Source organism: Sceloporus occidentalis, unplaced genomic scaffold, assembly GCF_023333645.1.
Source record: "Sceloporus occidentalis isolate IW3139 unplaced genomic scaffold, rSceOcc1.0.p SCAF_4, whole genome shotgun sequence".
In the NCBI taxonomy this organism is placed as follows: domain Eukaryota; kingdom Metazoa; phylum Chordata; class Lepidosauria; order Squamata; family Phrynosomatidae; genus Sceloporus; species Sceloporus occidentalis.
Window position 1 is genome coordinate 141,802,838 of NW_028316984.1, and position 16,793 is coordinate 141,819,630.

The 16,793-nt window shown below is 42.0% G+C and overlaps 1 protein-coding gene across 3 annotated transcripts in view; it reads right to left on the reverse strand.

The window, feature by feature from the left end:
* Positions 1 to 2,220: 2,220 nt before the first annotated feature.
* Positions 2,221 to 16,793, reverse strand: part of DPF3 (double PHD fingers 3) — a 275,329-nt gene continuing 260,756 nt past the window's right edge. For all 3 annotated transcript variants that reach the window (XM_089521811.1, XM_089521810.1, XM_089521812.1), the window contains exons 9-11: positions 16,143 to 16,255; positions 12,708 to 12,789; positions 2,221 to 6,946 (exon numbers count right to left, since the gene is read on the reverse strand). In XM_089521811.1, the coding sequence (XP_089377937.1) occupies positions 6,876 to 6,946; positions 12,708 to 12,789; positions 16,143 to 16,255 (266 nt within the window). In that variant the 3' untranslated portion in view covers positions 2,221 to 6,875. The remainder of the gene's footprint in view (positions 6,947 to 12,707; positions 12,790 to 16,142; positions 16,256 to 16,793) is intronic.

A 16,793-nucleotide genomic window follows, 5' to 3' on the forward strand; every position in this document is an offset into this window, starting at 1 on the left:
TCTCACTAGGGAAACACACAGCCAATCCACCAAGGCTTTGGCCAGACAAGCATCCCATTTGTGGTTCCTTTGAAAGATGCTTTGAATGTTCAGTTTGGGATTTTGCATCTGAAAATAGGGACAGAAAGAATGTGTTTGAAAATATTTGAAGAATGGTTTAAAAAAAAAAAAAAGATCAACCATCCACGACTTCTTCAAGTGCTAAGAAACCCTGAGAAGAATCCTGGACAGAAGAGAATCTTTGCACTTGAGGATTTATTCTGTGCAATGTTTGCACATGGCTGTTTTGTTCAGAAAACAGCACTTTCTTCACAGGAAACAGCATTTCTGCATGGAAAATAATATTTCAACATAGAACTATTAATTACTGCACAGAAAATATTTTATATGCAGAAAAAAAGTTGTAATTGGGGATTTGTTATGCATAAAATTCACATGTGGTTGATTTGCACAGAAAACAGCAATTAATATTTCTGCATTTAAACATTTCCATGCAGAAAATACTGTTTACTGCATAACACAACTATGTGCCAATTTTGTGCCAAATAAATCCTGAATTGTGAGTAGTCTTCCAAAAACTACTTGGTGGTTAAAGATTTTCTTGCAGTGGGAAGAAAATAGCTGAAATTATTCATTGCTACCTTTGAGAAGAAGCATAGTGAGGAATTACATCCCTATCTGAAAGGAAATTGAGTCTCTCAGTCTGTAGCAGTCTGTGCGTGTATTTCATTACATGTGTGGAGGCTGTTGTACAAATGGATAGATCCCATCTCTAACTTGGCAGACATCATTATTTGATTGCTTGTGACAGAAAACTTTGTTCAGTGGCACCCAAAAAAAATGAAACCCAAAGGATGGAATCCTGTTGGTGTGCTATACTGAGATAAATATGTGGCTGTATATATAGTGTTGGGAAAAGACAAAAGTTATGGACACAGAGGCCACAAAGGCAGTAAGACACTGAAAAGGAGGTTGCTCAGAGCTAACAGAATTTGTTTGCTTTCCTTCACCAGCACAGTGCATTGTTGGAAAATGTATGAGAACTGATGTAGTGCACCAGCAGAATTCTGTCATCCATGAATAGCTATGTGTGGAGAAACACCAGCAGAATAGAACATTTGGAGCAGCCAATAGGACTCAGGCTGGGAAAAGGTGGGGGCTGCTCACATGAACGAGTATAAAAGGAGGAAGAGCTAGTGTTATGGGAAGAGTGTGTCAGAGCCTGTTGAGGCAGGAGGTTGTTTTAGAACTGCCAGGATGTACAGTTAGGTTTAAGGAGTTTAATCTGGTTGGGGTTCAGACCAGGAGAAGAACTTTAGAAGGGATAGGAGAAGTCCAGTATTAGAGAGTGTATCAGTATTGTGCGGGATGTACAGTCAGGAAGGCTGGGGAATATTAGGAACTGCCTGAGGAGCGGATGTAAAAAGAAAGCTGACCTAGTTCAGACTCCCAGATCAGGAGAAGAACTTTAGAATGGATAGGAGCTGAGCTGTGTTTATTGATAGTGTAACAAGTAACCTGTGAAGTTACAGTATCAGCTAAAGAAGCTGGGTATAGGTTCTGTGTGAACTATGTTGGTGAAGAAACATACATATACAGTGAGGGAAAGTGGTAAATTTGTAACAACTGAAGTAATTTGTATATTGTAATATAAGATTGAGAACCATCCACTAAGAAAGATACAGTGATGGAGGCCCACCACTCCAAGCAAGAGAGCCCTTTGCCATGGTTGATTGAGAAGCTTCTGCTCATTGCACTATGGCTCAGAGCAGAACACCCTCCACTTTGCCTCAATGTCTGTTGTAATAGCGTAGACAAACCCAGGGTCACTGCGATTCTGGAAAACCTAGAACCCATCCAGATTTTGTGATAAGTATAGACTTGCCCTTAGATCCATAATGTTACATCAAGACAAATCACGTTTCAACCCTAGTCATGTCTGTTCCATCTCTTCTAGATAATTATTTGGCATATAATTACTGTGCATAACATCACATCAGATAATAGAATTTGTTATCACTGGGATTGTTGCAATACCACTGAATGCTACAACAGTACAAGTGTAGGACTATAGTAAGTGTTACCACTTAGACTCCTGCTAAAGTTATGCACTTTCTGAATAAAATTGCATTCTTCTTTGGAAATAAATTCTGCTGAACCCAGCAGGAATGCACGTATATGCACAACCTCAGGTCATAAATAGATGAATTTATTTGCAGCCAGTCCATTAACCACATACATCAGACTTAAAGTCTCATTGCTTTCAATGGGGAGAATTAAGGCTATTTGCAACTGAAATAAATGGGGCATAAAAGTTTGTAACCTTGGTTGCATTGCACCCTCATTTATAGAATAGTGGATTATTGTCCTTCAGTATTAGACTCTCTGCAAACTTTATTTCATACTGTAGACTGTGGCTTTTACCAACACTCTTTTGACCCATATTTTGCCTCCTATTTTTTGTCTATCTGAAGAAGAATTCTGTGAAGAGGAAAAACTTTGGCCATTCAAGAGTGTTCTTGCTGGATTTCCCCTACCAATGGACCAAGATAGCTGCATTTTTAAAAAATTAATCACTTCTTTAAAATAGCCAGGAGTGAAATATCTGAGGATAACTTCACTGCAATTTGACATCCTTTCATAATTCATGTTTCAGATCTATCTTCAGCTTCACGTGAAAGTTTGGAACAATAGTTTTTGAATTAACATGATTTGATCATTTTTTTGTATTTTCAGTTTTTTCCCCTTTGTCTTTTTAAACCATGGTATCATTCTTAGCCATGAGGATCATTCTTTCACAGGGCAAAATGAATTCGTGATGTGGGAAGGTTGTTCTGTTGTTCAAATTGAATAAAATATATATATATTTTTAAAAAACCTTCTTTACTCTGAATGCTGGGCTTGAACAAGAACTACTAGTAACTTCGAAAAGTTTCCCCTAACACATTACAACAAATTCTTTATGGAAGATAGACAATGTATTTACACAGGAGATTCTCTAAAATGAAATGAAAGTGAAACAGTCAAACACAGTTCTGGGATCTTAAGGACATTCAAACAACCACAAATCAATATTAAAATCAGCCATGTGTTCTGTCTCTGACATTACTGAATTTTAAATAAAATATATATGAAAGGGCATAAATAGTCCCTTGTTTGTTCCTTCCACTTTCTGGATAGAGGCTTGGGATATCTTGACAACTGTAATATATTCTATGACCATCTTAGATCATTATTGATCATTCATACAACTAGCATCCATAGAATTGAAGATGCAGGCAACTCAAAGCTTTCCTTCCTTCTTTCCAAAAGTCAGATCTTCCTTTTATCTTTAAATTCAACACGTTAGATAGCCTTCCTCAACTTATCCATACTGGCTGGATATGTTTATTGTAGTCAGACATACCTAAAAGGTACCAGGGTAGGGACAGATGCACTTGAATAGTTTTCCGTTCCCATGACATGATCTTGTTGAGAACACAGGAGGGTCTTCATGGATCCACTCAGATCCCCTTTTATGTATCTTTATGGCCTTCAAGATAAAACTGCAAGTACATTTGAGATTTGACTTCTGTTTTTGCTCTGGTTTTTTCACATGAGGCTGCAGCTGCTGAGGGATGGCTGAGAAATTTTGTTTCTGTTTGTATGAGTTGTTTTTAAAGCAAAAATCCACATTTGGGACAAAATATTACAGTTTGTCTATCAGGGTGAGATGAGTGAGAACTTAATTCCAGTTTGGTTTTCATTAGAATTTATACAAAGTTCACATTTGAATGAGAGAGAAAGAGAAACTGGCAGTTGGGTCCATCCTTAGGAAGTGATCACCAGAGTTGATTTTTTAAAAAAGGGTTTTTTAAAAAAATCTTATTTTACTTTATATCCTTACATATTTAATCTTTCTCCTTACATGGAATGCAAGGTGACCCATGTTATTTTAAAATTTGATGGTGAGGGCATGGTAGGAGTAGGGGCATGGCAGAAGAGTGTGTCCTCCAAGCTTCTCCAGAGGGCCAAGCCATCTCTACTCCTCCTTTAAATAGTTATTATAACCTGCAATAGTCTCATAACTGGTCATAGAATCACAGAGTTGGAAGAGACAACAAGGGCCATCCAGTCCAACGCCCTGGTCATAGGATAGACTGTAGGTGTACAATACCTGGCTTATGAAAATGAACATTCTGCTCTGAAAACCTATTTAATGCCAGTAGAATATAAAACTCCAACAGTTACCCAGTGGTGTCCCCTAACTTGATGTCACCCGGTGCAGAGGCGGACATCTGGGGGTGGGACTTCCGGTACATGCACTGAATGGGAGCAAGCGTGCACAGTGGGAAAACATGTGTACAGTCCCGCAGCACCCTACAAAGCCTTGTGGTGGCTGGGAGAGCGGGCCCTGCATGCCCCTGGCTGTCCAGAAAGCCCAGCAGCAGCCAGAGAGTGGGCCCTGTGCACCCTTGGTGGCCCAGAAAGCCCACAGCGGCCCAAAAAGCCCCGCGGCAGCCAGGAGAGTGGGCCCAAGGCCCCCGGAAGGCCCCACATAGTGTGGGGGACTGACTGGGTGTCACTCCCTCTTCTGTGGTGTCACCCCCCCCCCTTCTTGGGTGTCACCTGGTGCTGCCCGCACCTCCCAGTGATGTTACTGCAGTTACCCAATGTCTTCAATTCTTGAGGGAGTGCAGTGTGGCTGGTAGCTTCCTGGCCACTCCAGAGACATTCTGGAGATGTTCCAGTGGCCATTCTAGTCTTGGGGGTGGAGACAGAGCCATGGCCCACATTGTTGTTCTGCAGACAAATGGGGAAGTATGGGGGATGGGCTTGGATACTTTCTTCTGCAAGTGCTGAAATATTACAAGCACCAGCATAATCAGGAGTTACACCAGTGTAACACTCAATGCTATTCCAGCTCTCTTTGTGTTTTCTTACACATGAAAGAATGATGAATGTCTCCCAGCAACTGGAGAAAATGTTGGCTTAAGTGCTCCTTAAAGGAAGCACTTTTCATACTCAGTGATTTACTTGAGAAAGGTTGAGGGCATGCACTTAAACTTCCTACTGAAATGATGGGTACTTAAAGGTACTTATCTTGATCTGGAAAAGCCATAACTCCGGGGTAGAGCATGATCTGCATGCAAAGGTTTCCAGTTTAAAACCCTGGCACCTCCATATAAGAAAAATCTAAATGATGGGCAAAGACCCTCTCTGAACCCCTGGAAAGCCACTGTGAATCCATGCAGACAAGGCAGAGAGAAACGACCCAAGTAAGGCAGCTTCCTACAACTGATGTACATGTAACATAGTCATGTGATGTTGGCTGTCCTATCTTCTAAGCATACCTATTCATTTTGATCTTCATTGCTCTAGTTTGTTGCCATAAAGTAATTTCTGATTTATGGTGATCCCTCTATCATAGGGTTTTCTTGGCAAGATTTCTGCAGAGAAAATTTGCCACTGCATTCCTCTGAGACTGAGAGAGTGTGAGATGCCCAAGGTCACCCATAGGTTTCCATGTCCAAGTGATGGTTCAAACCCTGATCCACTGAGTGTTCAACACTCAGACCACTACACCATGCTGGCTCTCATTTAATCTTCACACCAAACCTGAAGAAAGAGCATAATTAAGGCCCATCCAGAAAACCCTGTGATAGGGTTGCCTTAGGGTCACCGTCAATCAGTAACAACTAGAAGACAAACAATTACTACTATATGACATTGGAGTTTATCCCCATACTTTCTGCTTTTGCATTCATAGATTTCTCCACAACTGCACCAGTTTCATCTTTCAGGCTAGAGCTCATCTTATAATAAACATAGCCATGTCACAGGTACAAAAATATGTTTATCACCTGCTACTGGTATGCAGCCTTCACTGTTATGATTTGATCCAGTTCTTTCTTACATCATTGGGCTAGCTTTAAACACCTTGTCATGTCAGTTTGGCCCTTGGGCCCAAATGGCACATTACTGAGAAATGCATGAAACCTGTAGACCCATATGCCTCACTTCCCAAACTCCTTCGGTTATATGTAGTTTGAAAAGTTACCAGACATAAAATCAAAGGATTTACATCCTGAACTGGACAATGAAACAGGACAGAGAATGGGAAAGAGTCCCAAATAGATTAGCCCTACTAAAATTAATCGAGTTTACCTGAGTGCTGACTTACCAAATTCCCATTGATTAAATGGGCCAACTCTAACTGGGGTGAAGAAAATTGGATTTATATTATAATGTCATCTTTTTTTTTACCCACACTTCACCAGGGAAATGAAAAAGACTTAGATAGATGGCACTTTTGTATCTCCCTACAGCTTGTCGCTTGGGTTTTATGGTTAATGACTTGGAAAGAACTGAGACATCCTGTCCATCAAAGCCCTATACATCTAAATATTTGTTTATTAACAACCTGTGGTGATGGGTACTTCTCAATCTCTTTGTGACAGCCCTGCATCAAGAATGGTTGTGAAGATAACATTGTTTCTTCTCTTGGGAGCAAGGGTATAAATCAAACAAAAAGCACAATGCCACACAATTTAAATTTCTAAAATATCAAACAGTTACAAGGGTTCCCCTCTTTGCTATTACCATAACACATGTGAATCTATTACAGCATATCTCCAATCATGCACTGCAGTGGAAAGAATCCATCAGGAACATTTACCAAAAAATGTTCTCCTTCTAGTAGAACCCAGGAGGTACAATATGTGTCAGTTCTACACTTGGACAGCAAACAGAACAGATACTCCATTGAATGTCCATTGTCTTTCATGAGTGTCAGTGTATTTGTGGTTACACATTTGCTTAGATGGTGGATGACATTTGTGCGCTAGTGTCACAAGTCCAGGAACAAGCTTGATCCTGGTCCGGTTGAGATCCTTTTAGGGCTGGAAGCAGAAGGCAGATGCTCTCTCTTGGAGGAGTTCTCGGCACAAATGACAACTCCAGCTTCCTGTAAATCAATAAAGCAAAACCTTCAGATTTGCCATTTTTATTATTGATTGATGGATTCATAGCGACACCTTCAGATTTGCAGTTTTTATTATGAAAGTATTTATTTATTTAAATATTTCTATACCACCCTATTATATCCTAGAATTTTATGCTGGTATACAATAAAACCAATTCTGAACAATTTAAAGCAATAACAATAACTTTAAAAGGCTATACGTAGTCTAGTCACTTCCAGGAAAACCATTAAAATCCAGTTGAAATAATTTAAAATAATAAAAATGATAGCACATAAGCAAACTGGATCAAATTAATTAGCCCCTGATGTATTTAACAAAAAGTCATGTTTTGGCTTGGAATGACATCAGTACTGGGGCAAATTGGGCTTTTGAGGGAAGGGCATTTCATAATCAAGGATTTACTACAGAGAAGACCCTGTCTCATATCATCCCATAATGCATTGCTCCCTGTGTTGGCACATTGAGGAGGAAGGCTCTGAGAGATCTTGGGCAGAGGTTAGCAACTTGGAGCCCTTTGTCCCCCTATGGCGCTTGGGCTGATTTTATGTGAGCCTTGGCCTAATTTCAAATACACCAGTCACACAATCAGTTCAGGCCTCTGCAACAATTAATTATCCATTCTCCAGAATGATCTGCTTACTACATGTGGAAGCTGAAGGACAGAGAAAGAAAGGGTGGGGGCCGAAATGGTAGACTAAAGGAATTGGGTGGATTCATTCACTTTTGGCTTGGGACTCGTCCAAAGCTTCAAACGCCATAAACATTTGGCCCTGGAAAGAATACTCCTTAGGGAAAGTGGCCCTCAGAATTTTGTTTTTAAAGTTGCTCACTCCCCATCTATGCAATACCTAAACATGCCAACAATAGTGGCCTTGGCCTATTTAAACAGAGGGTCACTTTTCACATTGCGTATTTCCCACAAGAAAGAGACATTAATTAAAACAGAATATCACCACTATGCAACAGCCACAAACATGTAGTTTTCTCTCTGCACATACTTTGTTTTAAAGTTAAGGATGAAGCTAGACAAAATGCGCTGGATCCTCTGAAATTTCCTCATGGACCAAACTGATTTTGACTGACATTTTCTTCACACCCATTGCTTTAATTAAAACTGGATTGCCCAAATCTAGGGAAATTTGGCCATAATAATTCCATTTTATGTATAAGCTACATTTCTGATTATATTGGTAAATATGGATGTATGCCATCTGTTTGGTAGATCATTCCAATGTCTTAAGACAACAGTAAGGATGCTTCTATTAGAAAAGTGTGGTATCCTACTTTTCCATAGTGGTGGGATTGCATGCTCCTGGGAGGCAAAAGTGTATGCTCACACTAGAAGCCAAAATGACTAAACTGAGGCTGTTATACCTGGAACACACATAAGATAGCATGGTTCATTAGAAAAGATGATAGTGTTCTGTAAAGTTGAAGATTCAATCAAGGAAACCACAGCCCTGAGTCTGGAAAACCAAACCAGGACAGCTGATGACAAGGCTGTTGGAGATTTCCATTCATAGGACTGCCATAAGTCAAACCCAACTTGATGACAAATGACAACAGAAGACAACATAACTATGTATGGCTACATGGCAACATGCACGCAGAAAGCAGTGCTGTTGAAAAAAAATAATGTTGTGATATTGACTTTATTTAATATTTCCGAATTTCAAAGAAAATAATAATATGCTTCTGGGACATTTACTCTGAAAGGCACCAGGAGGCCACTTTTCTGCATAGGAGTATTCTTTCCAGGGCCAAATGTTTATGGCGTTTGAAGCTTTGGACGAGGCCCAAGCCAAAAGTGAATGAAGCCACCCAATTCCTTTATTCTACCATTTCGGCCCCCACCCTTTCTTTCTCTGTCCTTCAGCTTCCACATGTAGTAAGCAGATCATTCTGGAGAATGGATAATTAATTGTTGCAGAGGCCTGAACTGATTGTGTGACTGGTGTATTTGAAATTAGGCCAAGGCCTAATTTGTTCAGCTTTTTCTCCACAACTCCTACTAGATGGTTGGGGAACTTTTGGCCCTCCAAATGTTTTGGACTGCAATTTCCTCAGTTCTTGGCCATTGGCTCTGCTAGCTCCTTTAGGGAACCAAAATTCAGTGTCTAAATTCAGTTGGTTGTCCCATTTAGAGTTGATCTGTGGAATCTATGTAAGACAGAGTGGGAAACAGCAGCTATCTTCTGTCCCCAGGATCCTCCTGGGGCCACAATGATTGCCAAAAATATGTCCCCCAATGGAATTGTCCAGAAGTCAACTTTTGATGTGATGGGTCCTATTTGAAGCCTGCAGTATATTAAAAAGGTGAATTGCTCCTCCTGAGGGTTTCTAGACAGACAATTCACCTTCCATGGGTGTTTGTGAAGTATTCTGAAAAGTCTGGAAGGTTGGGAGCAGGAAAGATAATCTTAGTCCTTGTGGGCCTCCTGAAACCCTAGGGCTACACTTGGCCCACCTCTGACATAAAGATTAACCTAACCACCGATTCAGTGGGTCTACACTTCTTGCGACTAACAATTGGATTTAGGTCTGCAACCTCTATGTGCACCCCTTGAAGTACCTATGCTGCAGATTGGTCACTCAAAGTCTACAACACCCTTAATTTCAGAGCAGTCTACATTGGGTTTTGAAACTCTAAAGGGTTTGGGGGCTAATTTCTTTCTGACCTCTTCCTGCTTGGAGCATACCAAAATACCTTCTTTTCACTCCAATTCCTCTCCCAAATGGCAACAAGAAGTGACCTCATGGCACCTTCCATAATCATTTGGAAGACCAAATTGATGAAAATTGGATGGAGGGGGGTCTCAGGGATTGACCAGGGTTTGTCTGTTGGCATGCACTAGGGTGGTTTGGTGCAATTTTGGGGTGGTTTTCATGTCATTGTTTTTTAAAAAATCAATATTGTGGGGCTTTGGGGATTTTGGAAGGTGGGAAGATTTAGAAGACTGGGGACTTCAGAGGCCACACTTTCTCTGCCCTGGTCTACATATTATGGTAACATCAAACATGTTGCTTTCATCCTGCATCTGCTTCAATTACAGGTGAAATAACATGTTAAGAAGAAGATGAGATATCAGGGCAAGGAAGAGCTGAATCTTTTCCTGTGGTAAGGGCAATGGCAAACCACCTCTGAACAAAATCTTGCTAAGAAAACCCCATGATAGGCTTGCCTTAGGGTCACCATAAGTTGGAAACGACTTGAATGCACACAACACACACGTTACCTCTCTGTAGCCCTTGACACACACATACACACTCATTTCAAAAGTGAACCTAGAACTGCTGAGGGTCAACAAAGGAAATCAGCCAAGGGAAGGGTAAGAGTTCAGCTGTTGTCATTTGACTGCTCTTGGGCTTCTAAGAGCAGAACCTTGGTTTGGACAGACCAAGGGCCACGCCATGGTAGCTTTATGATTCCACTTTAACTGCTAATTCAATCCGATGGAATTCTGGGGTTTATAGTTTGGTAAGACACTCAAGCTCTCTGGCTGAGATTTCTAAATGCCCCTCTTCCAAATGCCAATCCCAGAAGTCCACAGACTGAAACCATGGCAGTAAAACTGGAATAACACTGCAGTGTGAATAGGCCTCAGGTTTAAATAAATGGGCCTGCCATTCTCTCCTGTAACGTGATCTTCCTTGTCTCCCAACAGGCAGTAAATGAAGCACACTCCCCCACCTCTTATTCTTAATGCCTCTCAATAAATTAACTTTTAGAATATGAGGGTAACACTAGGTTAACAGGTGAAATGCTCCTGTACTTTAATGGTTCTGCTGAAGAAGCTGTTTGTCACTCAAGCGTCACTGGTTTCACAGTTCCTTATCCCACATGGCAACCAAAGGTGCCATTCATTTAAACTGGTCTTCGTATACTTACTGCTCTGCTTTCACTTGGAAGGCAGTTGGCCAAGAGCAGTAATGCTTTCCAGGACACCACATGGGCAGCCTTTTTCAAGAGAAGGTCATTCTGCTGCATTTCTGCCCTGAGAGTACCACTGTGGTCCCATCATCACTAACAGAGAATTGCCTCAGAATTACACTAGAGTGTGATCAGGAGGCATCAAACTGTTCAGAGATTTGGCAGGCAGCCCTTTTCCTCTGTGGGTGGAGACTCTGGGCTAACAGGAGACTTCTAAAGATTTAGTCAATTAACTCCCCCCTGGCCTTCTCATATGCTCCATCACACAGTTTGGTGAATTACTGCCTTGACTTCAACTGAACTCTTTTAGTTTCTGCTGAACTAGGTATTTTTCACTTCAGTCCAAGAAAAAACAGTACTCCAAGTGATCATTTTTGCTTAAGAGAAACTTTTCTTGACCACCACAATGAGGTTGGATTTCCATCGGTCAATTTAACTTATGTGCATTATCATTTAGTTTGGTGTTGGAATGAATATCGCACCACAAGATATTGTTGCCCAATTTATCATACATTTCAAAAATAACTGAATGGAAAAAGAGGAAAGGAATGAAAATACGGCACAAGGATATTCATAGGGATGTGATATATCCAAGAAGGCAGATGTTAAATGGACAGATTCCTAAAACTAGGGGGAATTAGGAAGTGAGCATCTTTGCTGTTGTAGTATTGCACTGTTTATTTTACTTTAATTCTGTGGCCTTTTCTATACAATTAAAATACTCCTCGCTCCAGTCAAAGAGAATGCAATCTGGCCACATGTGATTTGTAGGAATTTGAACATTTTGCGAGGGAGATCCTTCAACTCCATAGAAAAAGATTTTGCAGTTTTTACTGGAGTGTCTACAGAAATCCATAGAAATGCACATTATTGCACATGCAGCGGTTTTGAATGGATTCAGATGGCTGCACATTTTTGGCAGAGAGAGGGTGAATAGATGCAAATAAATGCAAATTTGCACAGGAAAGTGAAGACAATTAACTGTACAGTGTGTGAAATTCACAGCAATTTGCATAATACATGTACGTGTAGACTACTCCTGAGCTTGTTGTTGATTCAGGCATGCCTTTCATAACCTGGCACTTTCCAGATATACTGAACTATAACAGGACTAGGTTAGCAACTGTTAGCCAAAGGACATTTTCTTCATCTGCCCCTAAACTGTGGAATAACCTGTCAGAAGAGATTCAACAGCTGAATATGCCATCCAAATTTAAAGCAGCACTGAAGACCAGTCTCTTCCAGCAGGCTTATCCAAATGGTTTTTAAATTGTGAGTTTAGATGAAGCATTTTAAACAGGGATTGTTTTAAAATGTGTATATCTTATTTTTTTCCTTTTAAACCACTCCATTCTTTAACTAATGTGTTTTAACTGGTGGCGTACATTGTGATTAGTTGCCTTCCCCACCTAAAACCATGGAGAGAGTTGGGAAATAAATAAATAAATAAATAAATAAATAACCAACCAACCTATAAGATGTCATGTTGGGACAGGCTATCCTAGGATGAACAGAAGGAAATAAGAGAAATTCCCTATATCTTTATGTACACTAAGGGTGCACAAAACTTGCCTGATGCAATGTCAGAAATTGAGGGGTGGGCAACATGTACATGTGAACACACCCATGACCAGCCCTGCCATGAGGGAGAGTGAGGCTGCTGCTGCACTAATCATGTCACAGTCTTACAGAGGGAAAAATACTATCCGTAATATTACCTATGCCCATAAAGGCTCAGACTTTGCAAATTCTCACTGCTCTCCCACAGACACATTCAAAATTTCTTACACAGATATTCCAAACAATGTTACCTTCAGGGGGTTCAGAGACTGGTGGATTTAAGCAATACATGTGGTAGCCACGGTCACAGTCATCACAGAAAAGCAGCTGGTCCTGATCCAGGATTGTTAAGGGGGAAAGAAAGACAAATGGATATTACTCTTTGCAACTGAAGGCACTCCATAAGCATTTGCATTTCAGTGCCATAAATGTGAAGTTGTGGAGGACAATAAACATATACATGAATATGGGCAGAGAAAAACAAGAATTGTTCCTGCTTTCTGAAATGACAGCTGTTTCGTTTTCACTTTGTCACTTGCTTGTTTCCTTGGGCATAAGAAACGTGCATGATGAAGCTTGTATTTCAAACTGAAAAATCTCTCATTGAGTTCAAGGCATGATCTACCATCAGCACACACACACCAGCCAACACCAATTAGGATAGGCTTTTTGTGGCTTCTGCATCAAAACTGCTAAGTTTTCATCCTAAACTAGACTATCTTCTGTAAATTCATTTTGCAACAACAATTATAATCATAATAGCAGCAGCATTGTTGTGGTGGTTGTTACTAGTGAAAAATGCTTGAAATCTCCCTTGCTATAAAAAGAAGGAATCCATAAAAATGAGGCTGGGTGGCCCTCTGTTAGGAATGCTTTGACTGCGTATTCCTTCATGGCAGGGGATTGGACAGGATGGCCCTTGTGGTCTCTTCCAACTCTATGACTTCCAATAATTATGATGTCATACACTTGGCTTACAACATTGTGAATACTGAGCAGGATGCCAGCCCCTGACCAAGAAGCAAAGATACCAACAGCTTGGCAAAACAATGTAAAGGCTTAGAAACAACATTCTAAGACTAGAACATTATCTAGTTTGCTAAACTAATCAACTTTCAATCTAGGGAATAATAATAATAAATAAATAATAAAAGTTTTATTTTTATACCGCCCTTCTTGCAATCAGGGCGGTGTACAACACTATAAAAAACATAATACAAAGCACACACCATATAAACATTTACAATTAAAATCACATTAAAAACCAATTCTGGCCAGCTTGCCACTGCTGTCAGAGGGGGGAAGACCAACTGGAGCCTGTGTCCGAGAATGCTATTTTGAACAAGAAGGTCTTTAATTCCTTCTTGAACTGGGCCAGAGAGGTGGCCGAATGGAGCTCTCTGGGCAGCGAATTCCAGAGGGTCGGGGCCGAGGTGGTGAAGGTCCTCCTAGATGTGGAGGCCAGTCTTGCCCCTGGGACCCTCAATAGCTGCTGCCCGGATGTTCTGAGTGTGCGGGGCAGATTATATGGGGAGAGGCGGTCCTCTAGGTATCCTGGGCCCAAGCCATTTAGGGCTTTATAGGTTATAACCAACACCTTGTATTGTGCCCGGAAATGTATAGGCAGCCAGTGCAGATCTTTAAGCACTGGTGTTATATGACTGGCCCTGGGTATGCCAGTGACCAGTCTGGCTGCCATATTCTGCACCAGTTGTAGCTTCCGGGTTTGGTACAAGGGTTGCCCCATGTAGAGCACGTTGCAGAAGTCCAATCGAGAGGTTACCAGAGCATGTACTACCGTTTCAAGGTCCCTCTGGCCCAGGTAGGGACGCAGCTGGCGAATCAGCCGAAGCTGATAACAGGTGCTTCTGACCGTCGCATCCACCTGAGATGTAAGGTGGAGCGACGAGTCAAGGAGCACTCCCAGACTGCGTACCGAGTCCTTCACGGGAAGCGTGATCCCGTTCAGGACAGGTGGAACCACCACCATCCCCGGGCCAGGAGAACCTATCACGAGTACCTCCGTTTTCTCTGGATTCAGACTAAGTTGGTTTTCCCTCATCCAGCCCATTATCGACTCCAGACAGGCCACGAGAGGAGAGACGCCATCCTCAGTCACTGCATCAGTCGGAGACATAGAGAAGACTATTTGGGTGTCATCAGCGTACTGATAACCCCGCGCCCCATGTCTCCGGATGATCTCTCCCAGCGGTTTCATGTAAATGCTGAAAAGCATGGGAGACAAAATGGCTCATTGAGGGACCCCAGATATAAGGGCCCTCTTATCGGAGCACACGTCTCCCAGCTGCACCATCTGGAACCTCCCAGAGAGGTAGGACCGGAACCACTGGAGCGCAGTGCCCCCGATTCCCACCTCTGCCAGGCGCTCCAGAAGGATACCATGGTCTATGGTATCGAAAGCCGCTGAGTTGTCCAAGAGCACCAACAGGGACATGCTTCTCCTGTCGATGCCCAGACGGAGATCATCGACCAAGGCAACCATGGCCGTCTCAACCCTGTAACCCGCCCGAAAGCCGGTTTGAAATGGGTCCAGATAATCCGTTTCTTCCAAGATCGATTGAAGCTGGATTGCAACTGCCCTCTCGATCACCTTCCCCAAAAATGGCAATAGCGAAACTGGCCGATAATTATTATGCATCAGGGGGTTGAGGGAGGGCTTTTTTAACAGCGGTTTTACAATGGCCAATTTTAAGCTGGATGGAAATTGCCCGTCCCTCAGAGATGTATTTATAATCCGGTGTAACAATGAAGTTACCACCGGTCCCCCCTGAGCCGCTAGCCATGAGGGACAGGGATCAAGGGAGCAGGTTGTCTTCCGAACGCTTCTAAGGATCTTGTCCACATCATCGGTACTAACCAACTCAAAGTGATCCAGTTTAATAGAATCCACGGAGGCTCTGGATACCTCTACCCTAGGTTCTGCCCTAATGCCGGCATTAAGACCTTCGCTTATCCGAGAGATTTTATCCGCGAAGAAGTTGTTAAATTGGTCACAGCAGGCCTTAGAAGGTTCAAGGATCTGGTTCGGGGCAGGAGGGAGCTGAGTTAGCTCCCTGACTACCCTGAACAACTCTGCTGGACGCGACTCCGCGGACGCGACACGAGCACCATAGAACGAGTTCTTAGCTGCTCGTATCGCCTCTCCGTAGTCCTCCAAAAGGCGGTCTAGGAGAGCCTTGTCGGCTAAGCGTAGGTGTCTCCGCCAGCGATGCTCTAGCCGTCGCAGAACCCACTTCCTCGCCCGGAGATCTTCCGTATACCAGGGCTTACGTTTGGAAGCAGGCCTGAGAGGGCGCTGAAAGAACTGTCAGGAAGATAAGGGATGGAAACATATGCCTAAAAGTATCAGTTTATATCACAGAGGGGTCAAGATAGGAAAACAGATGAGGTGGACAGTGCAGGTTTATTATGTCTGCCCTCTTTGGGGTATTCTTAACTCTTTAGTGTGAGGCCTTGTCACACTTAAGCAATTAGAAAGGCAGAAGAGAAAAGGGAGAGACCGAGAAAGAGAGAGAAAGAGAAGATGGGGCATTATAGAAATGTGAAAGTATTATCATCTGATGCTTAAAACTGGTGACATTTGTCTCATGGTTGACAAGGTCTTTCAAAGAAGTTGTTATTCATATTGGTAACGAAGATAAACTTACAAAGCAATACAAACTTACATCATTCTCGGAGGTCCCACAAAGGCTGCAGGATTTGCACTCAATGCATTGCCACTGATAGGTCTTGACAGCCTCTGTCATGTTTGCTGTGAACTGCAGGCAGGTGGGATGACCTGAAGAAATGGGAAATGCCTGTCATTAGTGCTAGGTACATTTGATGCCCTGTTAATCAAAGTCATAAACTTCAGGAACAAAACACACATGGACATGGACCAATCACAACATGGGCTCCAAACTAATGGATATCAAAGAGGAAAGCAGGCATTAACCCTTTTGCTGCCGGGCACAAGAATAACCAAAGTCATCCCTTCCCACTTCCCCATTGGCAAAGCAGTTTTATTCAGAGCTCTTAAAAACACTGCACCATTTTCTTTGCTTTCAATTTCAAACAAGAATGCAAAAGGAAAAAGCATTCATAGTTTATTCCTCTCCCAAAGAAATCAGTATTACCTTTCCTTTAGCTCACTGAAATATGTGGCTGTAATAAGAATTTGCCCCATTTTGATTGTCTAGACATCAAGAGGATGACATCTGTCAACTTACTGCAGATAAAGTTTTATTTTTAAGAGCTCTGCACTTCCAAAGTTGGTTCGCAGAGGAGAAACCAAACTGCACAGCTAACCTTTCAGGATCAAAAAAACAAAAACAAAA